The sequence below is a fragment of the Pogona vitticeps genome, chromosome 1, assembly GCF_051106095.1.
Source record: "Pogona vitticeps strain Pit_001003342236 chromosome 1, PviZW2.1, whole genome shotgun sequence".
NCBI lineage: Eukaryota > Metazoa > Chordata > Lepidosauria > Squamata > Agamidae > Pogona > Pogona vitticeps.
Window position 1 is genome coordinate 248,831,403 of NC_135783.1, and position 22,301 is coordinate 248,853,703.

Sequence of the window (22,301 nt, forward strand, 5' to 3'; positions counted from 1 at the left end):
CAGTTCGATTTTTGGTGGTTCATTGTAAACCATCATGAACCACTCGTTTTTCGGTTTGTGTCTATCTTTTTTCTATTCCTATGTTAGGGAACCGTTGTTACTTTGTCTATTACAGTGGGGGCTTGACTTGAGAACTTAATCCGTATTGGAAGGCGGTTCTCAAGTCAAAAAGTCTGTAAGTCAAGTCTCCATTGACCTACAGTGCATTGAAAACCGATTAATCTCGTAACAGGCCGTTTTTGTTCCATTTTGGTTTTTTTCTGGTCTGTAAGTCAAATCTCAGTCTGCAAGTCAAACCTAAATTTTGCGGCCAGAGAAGTCTGTAACTCAAAAAGTCTGTAAATCAAGCAGTCTGTAAGTCAAGGGTCCACTGTATCTGTATTCTCGCTTGGTCATGGGCTTATGTATAAATATGGAGGATGTGTGCATGTTCACTCCTTGTGTCTGAAGAAGTGAAATTTGATCCATGAAAGCTTATACTGAAATCTGTTTGCTTTTAAATGGCCGCAGTATTTTGTCTTCTCTTTCTTCTCCCACCCCCACCCCCGTTTAAATATTGCTAGCATGGCTGCATCTTTAAAAAATGGTGTAAGGAGGGGTCCTATGTTTTTAAAGAATATCATGAATACTGTATAAATATGGTATAGAAATAACTTTTCCAGGATTAGAGCTTCCCCATGAAAAAAGGTTAAAGTGTTATTTTGTTATACAACTGACAGGGACTTTATGATTAATTCCCTTACTTGGTAAAGACATTGGAAGGGAGAGTTCAGAACAAATAGATTTTAAAAACTTCTGTAGGTAAAACATACGCTGTAGAAGAAGGAGAAACATAAATATTATATCTGTTAAAAGAAAGAATGCCTCCAAATTGCAAGGATAATTTCAAAAAATGACAGGATGCTTGATAGGGAAGTTGGTGTATAAGGTAAACATTATGGGGCTAGATTCTCAAAAAGCCCCTTGAAAATAAATTTCATCAGGTCATTAAAACTAAGCAATCCTAGCATATCATAACAGATTTAAAATAAAAATGGGAAGATTGTGTATATATTGTCCCTCCTCTGGTGAAGGGAGGTAACTTCATTGGTGCTCTGAGTATCAGAGAGAGAGAGGGAGAGAGGTTTTCATATACAGATTATGTTTATTTTAGTATTTTGTTGTAAGTAGTGGTAGTGCAATAAAATGCTGCAGCATGAAATGGTTCTGTTCAGGTCACCCATACCCTCCACTTCACACTACCACCAAGGAAAATAAGGATGGGAAATGAAACTGTCTAAAACTAATGGATAACTGGAGTACAGTATTACATGCATGGAAGGGGGATAGCCTCTCCAGTTTTCAAAAATGTGCTTTTCAGAGAAAGAATACAAAACAAAAAAAGCGGGGGGGGGGAGGGAGAGACTTGAATAAGAATTTAGTGTAAATAGTACCAGTTACAAAGAGGGCAGGATATACTTATGACATAATTACGAAATAGATAGAAATGCATGAAAAAGAATAAATGTGAAAAATAACGGGGCATTAATTCTTAAAACCCATACAATGTTCTGATTCTTAAGTCAGAGCGAAAGGGCAAAGGGTGCATTGAGTTCCTAACCCAAGGTGGACACTTTTCTGTCATAACGAGCATTGGGCAGGATGCTGTACAAACCAGTAAACCATCCCTCCTCCAACTCCCCATGATTCCTCCCTGATGTGACACACAAAAGTTTCTTTGCTTAATTATGAAATTGTGTTCAAGGCTTGCCTTTCCCCAGTGTGTGTGACCCAGGGAAAAGATTCCCTCTCTTTATTCTTTCCCCTCCCCCACCCCACCCACCATTCCTTCTGGCAAAATTCCTCACTGGATTTATTTCTGCTGATTTGCTTCTCTTGGTATGAAAGGGATTTTCACAGAGCGGGATTCTGATAGGATGAAACCCTGTGTTTTTTCATATATTTTTTTCTTTTTGGTTGGTTGACTAACCTTTACCCAGAATGCTTCTAAGTGGGGGTTGAGGGGCTCCTTTGATTGTGTGTGTGCTAGTCTGGTGAGCAAGTGACATATCATTTTAATCTGATGTGATTGAGCCATTCAGGAAAAGGTTTGCCTTCTATTATCTGAGCTGTGGGCAAAGGATTCCCTCCCTTTTCCTGATAATGCCTTCGGCACTTACGTCTGGAACACAAACCCTGCAGTCCTCAGACTCCCAAGACATAGATAAAGCTGCCTTTTAATAGCAGAAAATCCTACATTTTTCAGTAGACAAGAAGGCAAAAGAAGAAATTGTATGGGTGGAATTAAAAAGAAAGTTCACACATTGCCTGAATGGAATAAGAGGTATGAAGAGGAAGGATATGGAGGCCTGGGGCAGGGGACAATGTTATTTGTCCCAAAGAAGTACAAATAGAACAGATGAAGAAGAAAAAAGACTATTGTGTGTTCTAAAAAAAATGTAAATTCAAGTCATCTATAATACTGTTTCAGTCCAATTGAAACTGATAGGACTTCTCTCTTGAGGTCATACCCATATGCACCTACTGTTTGCAGAAATGTAAAGCAATAGAAAATGGATTCCATCTCATCTGGTTTAATAATGACAGTCACGGGCCACAGAACAGTGTCCATGCAACTCCCCATTGCAGGAACAGAGTCCCATGCCTTCAGCCCACAGATGTTGATCTTCAACTCTGGGAAGCCCCAGCAAGTGTGGACATCACTCATGGAATCTGGGAGTTACTATTGAACAACTTCTGTAGAACCAAAATGTGGAGCCACTACTGCTCTTGGAATAGCTGGATATATACTGTCTTCTAATAAAATGTGGTGGCTTTGTTAAGGCTCTTAATTTATAACTTGGGGGGACATATTCTTGGCCCAGATTATTATTCTTGGTAATGACATTGGCAGCTTTGAGCTCATTACCTCTTCCTTTAGGAGGTTTTGCTTCTGTTCCCAGCTAACAGCTTCACTTTCCATCTCAACCCAAAGCTGTAGATAAGATAAACTGTATTTTATTTAAAGAGCCAGCTCTAAGTCATGGTTTGACTTCTTTTAGTAAACCATAGTTAAGACTGTCTATAGTTTGTCAGGATTAAGTTAGGGTGTGCCCACATAAATGTTTGCCCGGCACCCTGGCATTTAAATTGCTGTTGTCATTCACACAGAAATACAGTATTTAATTATCCCAGGAAGACACATTTCAAATGTCCACTGGTCACACCTCCCCGTTCCCTTCACCCTTCTCTGCCATTATCACCATCCTCTTGCCCAGTGGTCCCCAACCTTGGGCCTCTAGATGTTTTTGGACTACAACTCCCAGAAGCCTTCACCACCACCTCTGCTGGCCAGGATTTCTGGGAGCTGAAGTCCAAGAACTTCTGGAGGCTCAAGGTTGGGGACCACTGCTCTTGCCTACCCCTTTGTCCAGCTTTCAGATTTCTTTGTTCAGTGATTACCAAATGAAATAGTGCTGAACTGACAAGACATGACAAGCGTTACAGTTCTTTTTAAAAATACAATTTATACATTTCATTACAGTTGTACCCATTTCTAGCATGAGCAGAAGGCAGGCAAAAAGACCGTTCCATGCATCATCAATGATGTCATCTGGTCATGTGTGGGAAGCTCCTGCCGAAGGCCATTAGTTGTTATCTGTTTCAGTGAGAGGAAACTCTCCTGGCAGAGAAGCAGCAGCTGCCAGCGGGCAGGGTAACCTACTTATTCTGCCCTTTTCCTTTAGAGTTGGATCATAAGTCCAAAGACTTCCTCGAGCCAATCCTAGTGGCAATTAGGTGGCCAGTATCCTGTCTGAATTCTCACAACATATGATGTAACCCTTGCTAAGTTCATAAAAGAGTTCTCAAGGCATTGCCTTTAGGCTCCACTGGCTCAGACATCTGCTTGTTGACTTCTTTGCAATTGCTTTCCTATCGTTCTGTGATCACCCCTATCATTAGTTTTCCTTTTGCTCCATGATCACCTACAGTCATGCCCTTCCACCGCTCCAAAGGACCTGTATAGACGATCACAGTCTTTCTCAGCAAGGGCCATAAGGGGGGCCCTGGCACAATTGAAGGGGGGCACCGGCTAGAAACTTATTTTTCACACATTGCTGTATAAGGTTTGTTACGTGAGTTGCACAAATCTGATTCGGCCTATATTTTTTTCATATTGTGTTTATGACCATGGCCAAAAAAAAAAAAAAAAGATTGAGAATGGCTGGGCTATAGAAGAAGCCAAAAGCTGGATAAAATAAAGTGACTGGAAAGGCTACAAAAAACCAGAGACCCTGCCAGCTGAACATGCATGCTTATGCCAATAGATGAATCTCCTTGCAGTTAGCACTAGCATTGTGTAATTGACAAAATAAATATCAAAAGGAGCTGTGAGGAACATTACACAAACGGTGGGAAAAATACCAGTCCAGTCGCTCTGTGAAGATATTGAACAGTAGTGTTGCTAAAAATGGGAAAGAAAGCATTAAGTATTTTTCATAGTATTGTAGGGGAGAAGTGTGGGAAGGGGAATGCATACCCGAGCATTATAGTCAAATATTTGGTATAAACAAAAATTATTGCTGTTCACAAATTAGCATAATACTGGCTGATGTCTCCTTTGATCGGTAGTCAGGAATAGTATAAAATTCATAAATATGTGCATTATTTGACTCAGGAATGCGACTCAGTTCGTTAGCTACTGCTGTGTTCTCGTAAACAAAAATGGTTTCTCCATTCTGTCTTTGTGGTTCTGCCTCTGATTTCTACTCTTCTGCTGCCCATCTCTTGGTCTGGATGATAGTTTTGGAGCAATATGCAGTTCTTTCAAATATCCATTTTTAACCCAACCCCTTAATTTTAGTGCTGCAATTTTATATAGGAGGATTTCCATCATCAGAGCTCGTTTTTTAAAAAATCTCAGAGAGTAGAGTGACACTATTATCTGAATTCTGCTAATAACCTTTCCTGTGCAATGTGTATTTGCTTCAGGTCATGATATTAATGGAGCTCTTGAGCCATCAAATATCGATACCAGCATCTTGGAAGAATACATTGGCAAGGAGGATTCACCAGATATGTAAGTGCTTTCTCTTTTCCTGTTTCCCAAATGCTCAGTGATGGTTGTACGAGATGCCAGAAATAATGACAGTAATGATGATACTGGAGATGAGGGATTGGTTTGTTTTATGGTGGGATATTCAATTCTGTGCCTTCTGTCTCTAAATACTTTTCCGTATTATTTGTACTGCATCCATAGTTTTTCTTCCATCTTTATATGTAGCTTTCTGTGTTCAACAGAGGCAATGAAAATGTGGGCTTTTTGTTTTGTTTTGTTTTTGTGTTTGAGGTTCTAGATATCTGAGGTTCTAGATATCTGAGCAAAGTCTTCCAGTTGTGTATTAGCCCAGGGGTCCCCAACCCCAGGACCGGGCCACGGAGACAGATTCCCCCCCCCTGTACATCCCCACACGGCCTCCCACATGCACACAAGGGTACTCAGCCCACGGACGCATGCATGGGTGCCACGCCTACCCATGGACAGACACCCCCCCCATGCCAAACCACTCCGCAGTTCAGAAAAGGTTGGGGACCACTGTATTATCCAAAATAGTCTCTGAGAGAATGCTGTCACCAGATCGTATTATTCAGAAAGCACATGGAAGGATGAGGCCAGAAGAAAAATATCCTTAGGATTTTTAATAGATACTGCAGAATTGTCATGTCAGAGAGAACAGAAACTTCCAAGCCAAGCTCAGAGTTGATGCACTGATTATAAATATTTTATGTGCTTTGTTGGATATTCTTAATGGCATAAGGCTACTAGTGGGGATAATAATTTGTAGCCTACTCTCGCTTTTTTATTTTGTTTGCCAAATGACAATTTTATTCACTTTCCCCTCCACAATGAATTTGCCTCTTACCAGTTAAAATCCTGAAGTATTTGAGTTTGCTGCTGGGAAAGATCACAGGCCTAATTGCCAAAACAGAATGAAAAATTGATACCAAATTGCAAAAAGAAAAAAAGCAAGAAAAGGAAAAAAAGGGGGAAAAAAAGAAATCAGCAATGTGTTTCCAAATTGAGTAAGAACTCCAGAAGATTATGTCAATACTGTACTTGCAGTGGAATTCTTTCTTGGCCTCAGAGTTGTATAAATAGCAGGACAGAGTGTTGATATGTAGTGAGGTAGAGTTGTCAGTCTCTCCCACTCCATGCACGATGTCATAAGTGTGGTTGTAATTCTCCACTTGCTGAAGTTCTTTATACCATCACTGTATTTCCCCGAAAAACACAGTAGGGCTTATTTTCAGGGGGTGTTTTATTTTACAGCCATGTCATCTTCTGGTTGCTGCACAATGGTAGAGGGCAGGGTTTCACTTAACTAGGGCTTATTTTTGGGGCAGGGATTATTTTTGGGGAAACAAGGTAGTTATTTTTATTCTGTTTATCATGAAAAAATGGATACAGTATTTGTTTTCACTCTTTCCTCTTTGTTTCTGTTTAAACTCAAGCCATCTTTTTCCGAATCTCTTCTATAAACTATTACTGCGAACCAATTGCATGCGGTTTAGATATTGGTGCAATCCATACGGTCCATTATGATGCCAGTGAAAGGTACAATATGTATATACATATTATTCCAATTGTTTAACTTCTTTCCTGCAGCTCTGATTTGGACTCCATCTCTGACATCTCAGCCTCAGCTAGCTATCCTCATGCCCAGCCCTCCAGCTCTTCCAGTATCAACGCATCTGTCTCTGGTGTTGGTCATGTGACTAATGCTATTTCCAGTGGAGCACTCCATCATGGCCCTCCAAGCACCCAAGTCCCAATCCGACATAGTCTCCATCATGCGCCCCCCAGCAACCAAGTTCCAGTCCGACATGGTCCCCCTTTGCCTCTTCCATGCGGACCTAGCTATAGTGCTCACCTCAACTGCAATAACAACAATGGCATGGTAATGCCCAAAGGCTACATCAGTGGCCACTGTCTGACCAGCATTGCCCCTCCAATCAAATCAGAGCTCAAGGCTTCATATGCACCTGGGTAAGTGAGTAACAGAGGAAAGAGGGATATGGTGGTTCTGATTGTCAGGCTTGAAGGTGTTGGAGTGTATGTGAACAATCTCCGAATTATTTTCTAAAGCTATGCCTTGATAGTCCAAATAGCGGAAGACTTTATTTATTTATTTTTTAAAGGAACATACGTCCTTCAAGACCTCTCTTTTGAAGGAGCAGTGGCAACTCCTGTGAAATAGATTGGTTACTAAAGGAGGCAGGACTTGAGTGATTTAGAGGGGAAAAATTGGGATGAAATGTTTTTCCAAACATGAGCAGAAACCTAACATTGTAGTTAAAAGCATAAAGTGCAAATAGATAATTTGATAAGGTTAAATTTTATATTATTCAGACCCAACAGTGTGCTGGTTTTGGTTTTCATTGCTAAAAGTCAATTTTACTCCTTGTGGATATTTGCCATTGTTACAAATGAGAATAGAAGCCCATGTAGCTGAAAGATAAAAGAGCTAGCACTGAAAAATTCAGAACATGAACTTTAAGAGCTTTTAGGAGGAATTAAATGGGATGCAGATATGAAAATAACTCTAGTATCTGTGTCTTACACGTGCCTGAGTGTTACTCTTTCTCTCTTATGGAATTGGAGAAAATGAGCATTGGGAATACTTTAGTGCAGGGGTCCCCAAACGTTTTCACCCCGCAGGCCAGCTGGGGAAGACGGGGGCACCTCCCGTGCTCATGTGCATGTGCGAACGAGCGTGCATGTGCGCATGTGCAAATGGTGGCACGGCACTTGTGCAGGTGTGCTCGTGCACATGCACAAACTGCAGCACAGCGCTCACACGGACAGGCACCCCGCGCATGCACAAACGGTAGTGTGGTGCTCACACAGGTGCGCTGGAGTGCGTGCCTGCACAAATCAGCTGTGCAGGAGTGAATGCATGTGGGGGTGGCGGGAGGTATGTCTCCGTTGCCTGGTCTGGCTCAGGCCACGGACCGACATCGGGCCACGGACGGGGGGGTTGGGGACCTCTGCTTTAGTGTATCTCTTTACAGTACAGAACAAAAGCATGGAATTTTGAGCAAATTTTAGCTTTCTTATAGTAGATCTTGCCATAGGAATGTAAGTCCTTACTTGTCTCATGCTTGCCTGGGAGACTTTTTTCTTTTCCTAACCAGAAATAATGCAGAACAACTTCAAACTCTTAATAAAATTCTCATATTAGTGGGAACAGTGTTTTCACAACGTTACACAATTGTAATGTGCACCCAAAGAAGTGTGCACAAAGAATTCAAAGAAAGGAAAGTTCACCATGCCACCTAAAAAGGAAATTGACTTTCTGCTTCCTGGAACGGCAGCGGCTTTGCATATCTCAGACCATTGTTCAAAAAAATGAGATATAATTATTACCGTTGTTGTTGTTTGTACTGTGTGTCTGTGGAGAGACTCTTCAGCAATAGGATCTGAATTTAAACTGTTGCCATTAGAAAAGAAATGGATGTAGAACTGAGCCAGTATCAGGGAATCTCAATTTTCTTAAGACATTTTGTAAAATGGCATTGTAGCAATGGGAATGCTGGGGAACTTTCTAAATCTTTTCAGATCCTTAGACTGGCAGAATCAAATTATGTCATGTTGTTGTCATTGGAAATTCATTCTCACAAGTTATTAGGAACAGCACACCTGCCTTCCTTTCTTTAAATTATTTGTGCACGCTTTTCTACTTTGGCAAGCTTTCTTGCAGCATTTTCAAGAAGTACAGTTTTTGAATACAGAAAATGCAGTGCCAGTGAATTATAAATATACCTCCTCCATCCTCAGAGCAAGTTTTGTATATTCTTGCAATTTTGCAATAAAAATACATGTTTATGTTTTAATGAAGCGAGGAATGAGCATGTTTAAGTGTTTATATCTGTTTTTTATTTTATGTTCATCCACTTTATTTAACACCCTTCTTTTATAAATACGGTGGTGCCTTGACTTACAACCATCTTGATTTGCAACCAATTTGAGTTACAACCAGCTCCGGTCGCAACATTTTGCTTTGACTTGCAGCTGGTGTTTTGAGATACAACCGGAGAAAAAGGCCTCTTTTCCCCATTGTTCCCTCCCTCCCTCTTTTCCTGCCCTTTTTTTAACATTAGAGGTCATCTTAGGGTTTTTTAAAAAACAGTCTCCCCTAGTGGACTGATTAACCGCTTTTGAATTACAGTGATGCCTCAACTTACAACCGTCCTGACTTGCGACCAAAGCACGTTACGAACAGCTCCCGTCGCAAAATTTTGATTTGACTTGCGACCAGAGCTTTGAGATATGATCAGAAAAAAGGTGGGGGAAAAGGCAGGGAATTTAAATTGCTAACCGTTGGTCAGCGAAGAGGCTGCTTGTTTGTAGTTCCTTCACCCCAATGGTTAGAGAGTGTGCGTTCTGAGAGATGCTTTGGACTGCCTGGTACTGCTGGAATGGGTTTGTTTGATTCAGCGGGGGGGGGGGGGTTATGTTTCTGTGCTTTGATGGGTCTTGCAGTGTGGAATTTTTAGTCCCTACTGGAATTGTTTTGTTTTGTTTTAGACTCCAAACTCTTCCCCCCCCATTGTCTTCTCTCTCTCTATCCTCTCTCGTGTCTAACAGCACAAACCTTTGTCTGAGAGGTCTGTGTATACCCCAGTGATGACCTTCTTTCCTCTTTTCCCCATTGTTCCCCCCTCCCTCCTTTCCTGCCCTTTTTTTAACCTTTAAAAATGGCAGGAATGAATTAATTGCATTTCAATGTATTCCTATGGGAAATGGTGCTTTAAGTTACAATCAACTTGAGTTACAACGATTATCCTGGAACGAATTAAGTTCGCAATTCAAGGCACCACTGTATTCTTTATTGTATGTGATATGTTGGCATGTACATACATCAGTAAAACTATGACATTTGAACTCTGAGCATTCTGTAAATGTTATGCTTGCCGTAAATTAAAGGTGCACAGGATTATGCCTCTGATATTGTGAGACCAGTCAAAATAGCATTCAATAAGCCTTTACTGATAGGATGGGCAGTCCAAACCAAAAGTTATAACATTTGAATGGGTTCTTGAATCAGGACAATATTTAGAATCTTGGGCTTCCTGTGAGCAAACATGAAGACATTTGAACAAATGCTTTTAAATAATTTTAGGCCTGTCACCAATATGCCTTTACGGCAGAGGTGGGATTCAGCAGGTTCGCACCTATTCTATAGAACCGGTTCCTAAATGTACTGTTGGTTCTTAGAACCGTTTGCTGGCTTGAGATGAATGAAGGAGGAGGGGCCAGGTGACCAGCGATGAGCGGGGGGGAAGGGGGCACAATTACCTGCCTCCCTTCCCGTGCCACACTGAGCCGTCTGAGGTGGGGTGGGGGTGAGAGAGATAGAGCCCTGGAAAGAGCAGAGGCATCACTAGGGGGAAAGGGGGGAGGATGACTCCTTGAGGGGTGGCGATTGACAAGGCATGTGGGCAGGACACAGAGGGAAAACGTTTTGGAGTGAGACCGCTTCAGTCAAACACCCAACCGTCCTCGTTCTACTATGATTTTTTTCAAGTTAAAGGTACCACATAAGACTGTTGCTCTGCCTAGAAACAGTTTTTTTTAAATATCTGAGAGAATATCCAATGCATGAACCAGTGACGGTCTCACTGATCCACGCAAGCAAGGTATGCAATAGAAAAGTCACTCACACCACAAAGAGATCAAACCTCCAAGCCTCATTTAGAATAGCAAAGAACTTTTCCTCCTGCCCCAAAACTGACAATTTCGGGAGATAAATGGCACACATATGGCCCACTCTGTTAGAAGGAGGAAGACAGCTATCAGTATTTTAACACTAGTAAGATTTACTATTCTTGAAGGCCATATATCCAGGACCAAGAAAGGAAAACATATAAACATATCAATAGATAAGGGGAATCAAAACTCTTCTCTCGGAAGCGGCCGCTGAGGGTGAGTGGGGGAGGTGGAGCCTGCCAGGGCTCTGAGGGAAGCCATCATCACCACCAGTGCCTCCACCAACACCAACACCCCTCAAAGTGACTGGCGAGGAGAAGCGGTGGGTGCGGGGTAGAGGGGAAAGATGGAGGAGGAGGAGACCTCAGAGAAGTCAGTAACTGAAGGACTGGTTGAGGTGGTGGGGTTGAGGTAGAGTGGCGACAGATTGAAAAGAGACCATACCTTCCAAGCCAGAAGGAAGTGTGTGTGGGGGGGAATAACTCCACAACAGGTGCATAAAGGCGGCCTCCAGGTAACAACAAGCAGGGCTATCAGTCATTTCAGGAGCAGGAAAGGGGAGGGAAGCAATTTTTGCTGGTGAGCTATAGGGTGAAATAGGAGGTAAAGGGAAGGAGAGATGTGTCAGTTCTCTGTCAAACTTGGTCATAAGCACCCACTGTGAGATGTGTCTTTGTGTGTGTGTGTGTGTTTGGCACATGCCCATAGTGAGGGTAACAGCAGCGGTATGCCCAAACAGATACACTGTTTGCGTATACCGCTGGGAAACCACTGTGGAAGAAACCCTCATCGGATCCCACTGTCCTGGGCATTTATTTATTTATTTATTTATTTATTTATTTATTTATTTATTTATTTATTTATTTATTTATTTATTTATTTATTTATTTATTTATTTTATTTATTTATTTATTTATTTATTTATTTATTTATTTATCATTAGAACCTGTTGTTAATGTATTTGAATCCCACCACTGCTTTACGGGCAAGGTTATCAAGGTGATCACTCCACCCCCTACCTGAATGAGGGGTCCCTGAAGATGTGGGTACAAATGCTGGAGATCTCCTAGACTGACTGCTACAACACTGTCTACGTGGGGCTTTTGTTGAGGCTGACCCTGAAACATCAACAGATCCAGAGTGCATCTGCCAGGCTGGTGTCGAATGTGAGCAAATCTGACCACATCTCCCCAGTCCTGGCTTGCTTGCACTGGTTACCTGGGAGGTTCCAGGCCAGGTTCAAGGTTCTGGTTTGTACCTATAAAAGCTGTCATGGATTGGGCCCTTGTAACTTGTTGGAGTCCCTTTCCCCAAGAACATCCACTCGGGCCACCAGATCTTCACAGGCAATGCTCCAACAGGTTGCCACGCCAAGGGAAGCCAGAAAGATACCCACCAGAAATCACACCTTCTCAGTGGTGGCACCAGCCCTCTGGAATGGGCTCCCATTTGAGCTGTGTCTGGCCCACTCCTTCTCTACCTTAAAGAGGTTGCTTAAAACAATGCTTTTTAGATAAGCTTTTGCTAGCAACCACTAATGAATCTATCAGATTGGTCCTGTTGTTTGACCATTCCTGTTGCCCTTGGTGTACTTGTTTATGCTGTTTTATTGATTATCTGTTCTTATTTTTATTATTATTAATACTTTCCTTACTGTTTTATTAGTGTATTTGCTTTACTGTTGTCAACCTCCCAGAGTAATGCCTTGCTTGGGCAGTATAAAGTGGGGCAGGGCAAGTTCTAAATTTTGTTTTAAGGAAAGGTTCTGCCCTCTTGTTTTGTACAGATTTTTCATGACACATAGTAATTTTTGTAGTTACATTCCAAATGTTGCCACTGCTTCCTGAGAAGAAAATGATTCCCTTTAAAATTTGATGTTGATTCATCATGTCCTTTAGAACAGGGTACCGGTCCGTGGCCTTGAAAGGATCGGGCCCCTGAGACAGATTTTTGAGGGCTGAAGGAATGTGCTTGTACACTTGCATGTATGCACTCACCTACTCATTCACATCCACCCCCGCATGCATGCATGCATACCCACCTGCCTCCCGCACACACCCCACACCTGCATGCACACACGCACGTCCCATCTGCCTCCTGCATGCACGCACCCCCATCCACCCACACAGACGCACGCATGCCCTATGCACACACACATGCCACTCCCCGGTCCTTGGAAGAATGGTCTTCAACTAAACTGGTCCCTGGTGTCAAAAAGGTTGGGACCCACTGCTTTAAAAGATGCATGAGCTTAAAAATGCTTGTTTTACTGCAGAAATATTTAATAAAATCTAGTTCTTGCCTTTACTTGTAGAAATTGCTTAACCTGCAGTTTTGCATCTATTAACTTAGCAGTCTCTTCAAATTGGTTGGGATTTAATTCTGGACAACAAAGTATATTAGGACAGCAGCATTGCTATAGAAATTTTATTAAACTTGGTCAGATTTCCTTCTGAATATGCTGGCAGGATAGGATCCCTTCTAATTACTGTATCCTGAAGTGTTCCCATCTTGATTTAATGATAATTAAGTGCCACACTTGTACTGTGATCCTGTGTGAGCCTACTAAAAAAGAAGCCTATTGAATTCAGTGGGACTTCTTTCTAGGTATCTGTGGTACTGTAACCTAGACTTCCGGTTGATTTTTTTTTCATTGAAAATATGGATTTATTTTGTGTTGTTAAACTTCCATTTAAAAAAGCCAGTTCCTTAGTGTTTCTGCAAGAGTGGTCAACTGGTGATGAAAGGAAACAGATTCTGTGATTTTCTCTTGCTTGGTTTTTATGAATGATAGTGAGCACAAAAAGGGATCCTGTAGACCATCCTGACCACTGGCATTGGCATCATCAGTGTTCAGGCTGGCCTATGCTGTGTATAGGTCTGCATCAGCAGACTGAGGACTCTGCGTTTCCATTCCCTCAGTGGTGCTCAGCTCTTTAGACAGCCATTTCCTGCACTCTTCTCTAGTCCATCCTTCACTCTTCTCTGGCACTGAGTTCCCTTCACCTAGCCCCAATCGCACAGCACTCTTCAGTGAGGGTCAGTGCTCACTGAGAGAGATTGGCCCTCACAGAGGGGGTGTTCTTCTGGCACCTGAGCAAGCTGTGGTGCTGAATGGGAGTGGGTCCAGATGGGCAAGCTTCCTTCAGTCTTTAAGGTTGGTGGTTCTGCCTTTCCACGGGAGTAAAGATGGGTGTGCCTCCCCTGCATCCATGACCTTTAACTTTCCAGTCCACAGTTCTCACAGGATATTTGGCCTTGCCTCCACTGAGACAGAGAACACTGGCGGCAACTCCTCCTAAGCTTCCGCTCACGTCTCCAGCTTGTCTTTCTCAGCTGCCTCCTTTACTCCTCTTATCCTGGGCTGTACTTCTTCTGTTCCACCTGCATGCTCATCTTGCCACAGGTGGAGGATGTATCACAGATCTCCTACCAACTCTCCTCAGACTGAAGAAGCTGCTTGGATGAGTAGCAAAATGTTTCAACCTAGCAAGAAAGAAGTCCAGTTGCCATGACTCAACTTCCAGATAACCACACCTGGGTGACTGAGATACCTTGCCACAGGTGTTTCTCCTCCTTACCTTCATCCAGGTTTTCCCTTTTGCCACTATGGTCCGCTGTCAGCTCTGTCATCAGGGTTGTCATGTGCTCCTCCGAGAGACACATAGATGGATGGACAGTTCAGTAGGGACACCAAAAGTGTGTAGTCACCTCTTTAAATATTTTGATTAGGAAACTGAAATGATAACGGGGAAGAGAAGCCAACAGATCGGCAAGAAGAGAAAGTTCTTCAAAGCAAATCTAGTTGGTATCATGAGAGGGGGAGAATCACCAGGGCTTGACTTCCAGAAGATGCAAGCCTAATTAAGATCCAGGTAACTGAACTGAAGAAAGAACATAAATTCAGGCTGTGGAGACAGCTTAAAATTACAGAAGGTGCTTGAGTCTAAGGTTTGAAGGATAGAGGCAGGAGTTTGGGGACCTTTGGACTGCAATTTCTAGAATCTCACAGTGGGGAATTCTAGACATTTACTCAAAAAAAAAAAAAAAACCCTGACATTTCCTATTTCTGTTCCCTGTCATTTCTTTCTTTTCCTCCTGTGTAAACCTTTGGCTTTTCGCTTCATGGTTGAGGCCTTCATGTCTTCCACCCCTCATCTTGGATGCATTTCAATTTGGCTATACAGTGGGGTCTCTACTTAAGAACGTCCCTACTTAAGAACAATTCCACTTAAGAACAGCTCCATTTGCTAAATTTTGCTTCTACTTGAGAACAAAAATCCAGATAAGAACAGGAAAAAAAAACTTTCCTGCTCTTTTTTTAACCTTAGGTCATCTTAGGTTAAAAAAAAAGTTCTCCCCCTAGTGGTAGAGTACATATTAACCAGCTTTGCATTAGTTCCTATGGGAACTAATGCTTCAATGTACGAACGCAACTCTACATAAAAAAAAACCCAGCCAGAACGGGATTAATTGGTTTTCAGTCCATTGCTTCAAAATTAGCTTCGTCAGAAGTGCTTTTAACACTGTTCCCTGACCTAAGGGGAAAAAAAAGAAAAAATCCCCCTCTAGTGGTAGAAGGCGGAATAGCAGCTTCCCATTAATTTCTGTGGACGGAAAAGAGCAGATACGGATTAAATGGTTTTCAGTGCATTCCTATGGGAAATGCAGATTCTACATAAGAACTTTTCCACTTGAGAACCACCTTCCAATACGAATTAAGTTCTTAAGTAGAGACCCCACTGTATACAGCACATTATAGTGAAATGATTCTTACCAAGTTTTCATACCTTCTATCAAGGCAAATTTCAAGATAACTTATTCTGTCTTTGATCATTCAGTGCTCCTTTTGTTTTTATCACAATTTCACTGTCTAGTTCTTCCCATTTCTTCATCAATTCCTTTTTCCTTTTGCAGGTGTTTCTTCTTCATCTCCTCACAGCTATCTTTATGAGGCTTCATAGTTTCTGTCATCAACTTTCTTTCCTTCTGTCAAGGATTCACTTACGTACGTCAGTTTTATGCCAGTAGTTCTTGAAACTCTTCCTAGGGCCAAAGTGAACCCATATAATGCCAGATTTTACCTCAGATAAAATCTGAGGTAAAATAGAGGCTTGACTTGTCCGAATATTGTCCTCCAATGTTTATCACAGACTTGCTGAAAGTCTTTGGTTTTGAACTGCATCCCCATCAGCAATTTAAATAGGTTTTATGATACTAAACTAAGCTTATTCAATATTCTACTATGTATTTGTTTTAAAACATGGCTGTGTGAACACTGGATAGAAGACTGTGGTGACACACATGTGTTTTGGAAGTGTTCATGTTTGACCTTTTTGTGTACGATCTCTCTCACGTTAAGAAAACAAGCCAGTGATCACAGGGACAGCAACTCTAGGATTACAGGAAAATGTAGGAATCCCTGTCAAAGGTTTCAGACAAAAGTTCTGATCTCAAAGGAGGGGCTTGGATCATATCTTCCTGCCCCTAGCTCTACTTCAGAGTTTTCCACAGGGGATCCTTTGCATCTCCAGTGTTCACATGAGATTAAAAAAAAGAGTTGTGGAGGGTTGAAGAAGACTTGAATCTGCTGAATACATAGCTTGCTTAGCTCCATCCCTGCATGTAGAATGGCAGGGGGAGGGAGTTACATCTGAAGTGTTTTAATTGAATTCCTTCGTGCTTTAGGCAATGAGGATTTTCCCCCTATCTAAAAAGGCACATCTTGGGTGGGAAGTGAGAAGCAGAAACTTGACTTCTTTTGCTCTTCCAGGAAGCCAGTGAGGTCCAGGCAGGGCTTTGGAGATCACAGAGGCTCCAAAATGCAGCACTTCATTCTTGTGGCTTCTTCCCGTTAAGATTGTGTTGTAATTATAGCTGCAGAGTTGTATAAAATTAAATATGGAAAGCATGTTAGTTTTCATGTTTCAAGAAAGCATGTTAGTGTTTAGTATTGGAAGGACATGACGGAGACAGTGTTTTGTGTTGAAGAAATCAGGTTTCAAAGAAATTAATACTTAAGTTCTCAATTCAAATAATAAAACAAGGCAAGTTAATTTGCCAATTTTAGGAAGGAAAGAAGCTCTGAAGGTGATAGACACATTTAGCTTTAAGGGTTTTCTTTTTTTCACCCTAAACCACTTATAAGGTCTGCTTCTACCTTTTGGTTACTTATGTCTACAGAGAGAGAGAGCTGGGCATCCTTACACATTTTCTGATGGTGAGCATGAAAATGTATTATTGATAGAGGTTCTTACTTAACGAGGTAATGCATTCTGGCCCATCTATTTATCTATTTCCCTGTCTACTCATTTGGCCAACCAGGCATTCATTTTATTTGAAGTGCAAATAGAGATCTTTTTGGAGTGATTTTTGCCCTGAATAAGGTAACATAGATGTTTTCCAGAGAAGTAAATACATAAATAGACCGTAGGGATTCTAGTGTTGAAAAGGAGCACACTCAATTTCAAAGTCTGCTAGTTGATTATTAGATTTTGCCATCCATTTGAGACAAAGAATCTGAATTGTGTTGGGAAAATCCTGTAAGCAGCTGCTCTTTAGGGAGTTACACTGATTTAATAACAGAGGTGGGCAGTTCACTGTTGTCCTGAAATGACTTTCTGTTATCTCATTTATAGTTGGCTACATTACACTTCAGAACCTAATTTCTTCCACAGCCCTCAGCCTCAAAGCTCAGTGGTTTCAGCATCTGGCTGTGGAGCCAGAGGTTGGGAGTTCAATTCCTCACTGTGTCTCCTTGACAGGGGTTGGACTCGATAAAATCCATAGGGTCTCTTCCAGCTCTGCAGTTCCAAGATTATTATTATCTTGTGCTTACTTAACCTTGCTGTATAGCAGTAATAAGAGTTGCTGTCTGGCTACTGGTAGGTATGCTTCAAATCAGACATCTAGATTTAAAGTGACCTCGTTGACCTGTAGGGAGATTTGCTAGACATTTAAATCTTTATAGGAATATATATGTTTTGAAGATGATATGGAGGTAAATTTTAATTTTGTAGGGTTTGGACTTGAGGCCTGAAAAGCAGAGGTTAGTTTGTCCTATTGCAGAAATCTTAGTTTTGAATTATCTATTTAAAACATGGTATAGAAAGTCCTTTTGGGGACAAGTACATGAGAACTCAAAAGATCATTCCTATACTGGTATGTTATTATGTACATGCTGTGAAGATTGATAATGCTATATAAATAAACCAACAACACCACACAGAAAACTGATCGACAGGTTAACATATGTATTTCGGATTTTGTGTTGAGGCCTGGAGAATTCTTTATTTTAAAGGGTACTAGAGTTCCCTACTTTGGGGAGGTTTTTATCTTCTTTTAATTGCTGTAGCCACATTCTTTTCTCGACTACATTAGGTCTAGCTTTCGTAATTTCAGAGGGGTTGCTGCATATACTGTATAGCCTTAGAGTTACATGATGATCTACTGTCTTAGGTTCACAGTTTTTGCTTTTGATGGGCCAGATTTCGGAACCAAGCCAGATTCCTCCCAAAGCCGCCTCTGTATTTGTAATGATCCTTTTCTGGGGAACAGATACATTTCTGTTTTGGTTTTCTTTTTAGCTAAGCAAGAGCTGTTAGGCAAAAAGAGGAGTGTTATTAGCAGATCAGCAAAATGGACATGAAATAAAATGTGCCTATGAATAAAATCAAAGAGCTCACTGTGAGAGTAGCTTAGACCAGGCAGCAGATGTGAGGGAAATAACAGATAAAATCATCCCAGCTTCTTTCACTGGGAGGCGCTGTTGTGAACACTTTGGGCATTAAGTGTAGGAGGCTCCTTAGTACTTTGAGGGAGATGTGATTGGCTGGGTGGGGCTTTGGCAAGAGGGTAAATGTACTATAACCTTTTATGAGGAGGCCGTGTTGACCTCAGTTTTGAAAAGATTTCTGTTGGAAAACAATCCAAGAAAATATGCATGCCAAGTCTATTGTTAATTTCTGCCAGCGGGGGGTGCTGCAGGCACCGGGGTGGTCCTCCTTACCGTTACTAGTCCTCCTTTGCTCCCCCATTTTAAAGATATTTTACATTCTTTCACCTTATCAATTTTGCTAGATGCTTGTTTGACCCTTTCCTCTGTTTTTCTCAATTGCTCTTCAGCACTTTACCCGACTCTCCCCCGGACTCTGGATCAGAAGCATACTCCCCCCAGCAGGTGAATGGTAAGTTCTAAGATTAAAGCCCAAACACACCAGTCTCCCCCCTCTCTTTGGCTGGGTAAAGTGGTTGGCTCTGAAATCTTTATCAGACGGGGAAAAACAGACTGCTGCAATACGTGAAGAGATTATCAGTTAGCAAATATCCCTAGACTTTCACCTATTGTTTTCCTGCTACCCTTTGCAAAGAAGGGGTGGGTGGGCAGGAAAAGGAGGTGTACAGGGAAAGAAAGGCGTAGACCTACCTTTAACAAAATGGAAAAGAGTGACTTCTACCTAGAATGGACCTGAAATGGAGCATTTGAGCCTCATTTTATGGGTGACTGCGCTGCCAGACTCCTGGAGAACTGTATAAAAACAAAGACTGTGACAGAAATGAAGACCAAAGCAAGGGTTTTGCCATGAATTTGCTGCTAGGTGGTAAGTACGCTCTGCCATCTTTTTTTCTGGGTTTCGTTTTGAGGCACAGAGACTTGCTCCTGCATCCTGTGACAGGCAGGGAAGCACATTATGGAGACTGCCCCCCTCCCCGTGGCCTCCTAGTTGGATGAGGTCAGTCTTATTCCATCTCTGCCCAGTGCTCTGTATACCATGGAGAAAATTGTGTGAATATGGTCGTGTCCCAATAGCTATGTTTGCTGTACCATAATGAGGCCTTTGTCAGCAGATTTAATAGTTTAAAACATAAGCGTATTAGTACTAGAGGTGGAAGAATTGGGTGGAGTCAAGACTGTTGATTGGGGGATCTTCAGACATTTTCTCACTGGCCCCTTCCATAATAATTTCAGCCCTGTTCATAAAGAAACTTCTTCTTTTTCTGTGGAGGAGGTCAAGAGTTCTGTTTATCTCGCTACAAAAATCCCTGGAATTCCCCCTGGCCCTTCTTTAAATACAGCAAAGAGGCCAGATTACTTGCCACACAGAGTGAACTGCTTTCTCTCACTTACCAAGGCAGCAGCACCAACCCAGCAAAAGAGGAAACCTGCACAGTTTGTCATCCTCTTGAGAGGAAGGAAGGGGACCTCACACTTTGCACAGTTCATAGGATCTGAATGCATCCCGGGAGATGCGTTATTCCCATTTCACTTCTGTGGTATCGTAGTTTTCGGGCATTCATCTCTCGTTTTCAGTAATGTGTTCAAAAGCCAGGCAAGCTTTTAGAACTAGAAGTTGAGATGCAGCTTTCAAGAATGTACTGTACCTGCCATCAGTTGCCTCAAGATTCGTTTTGCAGTGTCCGTTATGCCATTCGCTTTCCAAATTTCTAAATGTCAAAAAATGCCTTGATCATTATAATTCTCTCCCAGCACATTGCAAATCGTGAAGCTTTTCAAGAAGTAAAATCACACTAGTTATTAAATTATATGCTCAGGTGCCTTTCTAAGACCAGGGATGGCCATCAACGCCTTTCAGAGCAGTGAGCGCTATAAGATTATTTTATAGACTGATACATTTTAGTAATTTATAGTAATTTAATTATATTTTGTGTGGAGTATTTTGGCTTGTCCTTTTGAATTTACTGCAAGACAATTTTACTGGATAACCCCATATTCTTGGTGAGAGGAGGGGAATCACAGATTGCACCCTCCCAAATAATTCAGTATCATCTATAAATCTTTCATGCTTTTCCCACTGGTCTAGCTCCGGAGTTTGCCATTTACCTGTTTGCTTCAGCAAGTAATAATTGACCAAAACAATCAACTTGTAACCTTTTGTAGTTGGGAGTGTTGCATGTATTAGTCTCTTACTTCTGATTGTTGCCAAAGAAATACAGAATAGCATTGCAGGAACACAGAATGAATGAGAACCTTCTGCAAAAACAAAACAAAGCAAGAACCTTTCAAAGGGACGATTCAGCTACCAGATTGTTGGATGACATTATCCAGTTTGTATCTCCTTACAAGACAAACTGAAGCCTAATAAAAGTAGTCTCACAATATGTGCATGATTTTCTATATTACCCATGTGTAATTGAAACATCTTGATGTCACTTTAGCACTACAGCAGTAAGTTTAAGTTTAGATAATGATTTTGTGCAGTTCTCTTGTGTTCTTTGAATCTAGTTTTCTAGAACTCTGTGCCCCTGTTGTCATGTTGCAGCTAAAAAGGTAGGGCTTAAAAGGAAGCCCTTTTCTTCATTCAGAACTCCCACAAACTTGGTTTCCTTTTCCACTTGCTTATCTCAAATGGTGGCAATTTTTCCAAGATATTGAAGAAAGCTGTGTTATACTGCAAAGGTCTTTATCCAACTGTTTAAGAGGAAAAGAAACAAAAGATACATACTGTATACTGTACAGGAGAAGGGAAGAGACTGGAAGCAAGAGAGGCAACAGACTGTACTGTAAAAGCTTCCAGCTGTGGTCTCTGGCAAACTGTTGAACAGTTCTGTGTTACTCTTCTCCTCTACCCCATCTTTGAGATTCTGTGCTTTCTGCTATTGCTGCTAAGAGAACAGAGAGACACCTTCTGAAAAAGAAAGTATCTGGTTAAAAGTGCCCTTCAAGGAAGGTGAAGAGCAGAATGGAATGGAGAGTTGAGCTGCTGCTGCATTTTAAAAAAAATTGTGATAACTCCTCTCAACTATTAGTCTCTATGGATTTTCTGGATTAGAATTGCACCCCCCTCCCCCGGCTCAATGGTGGTTTATTGGCTCTCTGGATCATATGCTGGTCACTTCCCCATATTTCAAAAAAGCCAGCATTTTTAAAGCAGTTTTCTCTCTGTTTGCATCCCGAGAGCGTATTTTATTATAACTGTCACAGGGTTCAAGACCAATTTGATCCTGGCTTTGTTTGGACCTCTAGGTGCTGCTAAGTAGAGTTAAAGAGAAAGGTACCTCTACATTTAGAGTGGAGCCCATTGTATACATTCTGAACTTTTAAATCAGGCTTCAAAGTTAAGTAAACCACAGTTTTGTTGTGCTAAGGAGGGTTGTGAACTTGAGTCAAGGGCTTTTGTGAATGACCTACAGCTTGTTTCCAGATATGTATAATCTTTGCATCTGCTGTGGGCCTGCCTATCTCAGGCGGTCCCTTTTGTATGAAATCAATGAACCCCCCTCAGTGGTGTTGCCTTAAATGCTTAAATGTGGTACAGTTGATATTGTTGAAAACAATACTTTCTTCAAGAAGCTGAAATATCTTTCACATGAAACAACTTTGGAATGAAACAATGAATAGGTGTTGTATAATGGTTTTTGCTGACATTTTTATTTTTCAGACACATAGAAGAAGCAAGATTGACAAGCCTCCTTTAGCTCTTTTCTGTCCTTGTTTAGATAGGCATTTTAATCAACTTTTTTTTTTTGCTTTTTCAGTCATTCCTCAGTATAAGGTCTTTATTCTGCAAAGCAGTAACTTAGAAATATACAG

At 41.5% G+C, this 22,301-nt stretch overlaps 1 protein-coding gene across 5 annotated transcripts in view; it reads left to right on the top strand.

Annotated features, from left to right (window-relative positions):
- The window catches only part of MYRF (myelin regulatory factor), a 129,700-nt gene that overhangs the window by 56,184 nt on the left and 51,215 nt on the right, over positions 1-22,301 (top strand). For 4 of the 5 annotated variants that reach the window (XM_072985532.2, XM_072985534.2, XM_072985533.2 and 1 more), the window contains exons 2-4: positions 4,972-5,059; positions 6,647-7,027; positions 18,875-18,936. In XM_072985532.2, the coding sequence (XP_072841633.2) occupies positions 4,972-5,059; positions 6,647-7,027; positions 18,875-18,936 (531 nt within the window). Of the gene's footprint in view, positions 1-4,971; positions 5,060-6,646; positions 7,028-18,874; positions 18,937-19,020; positions 19,351-22,301 lie in introns of those variants that run through there. The other variant, XM_078383580.1, reaches the window with a different exon arrangement.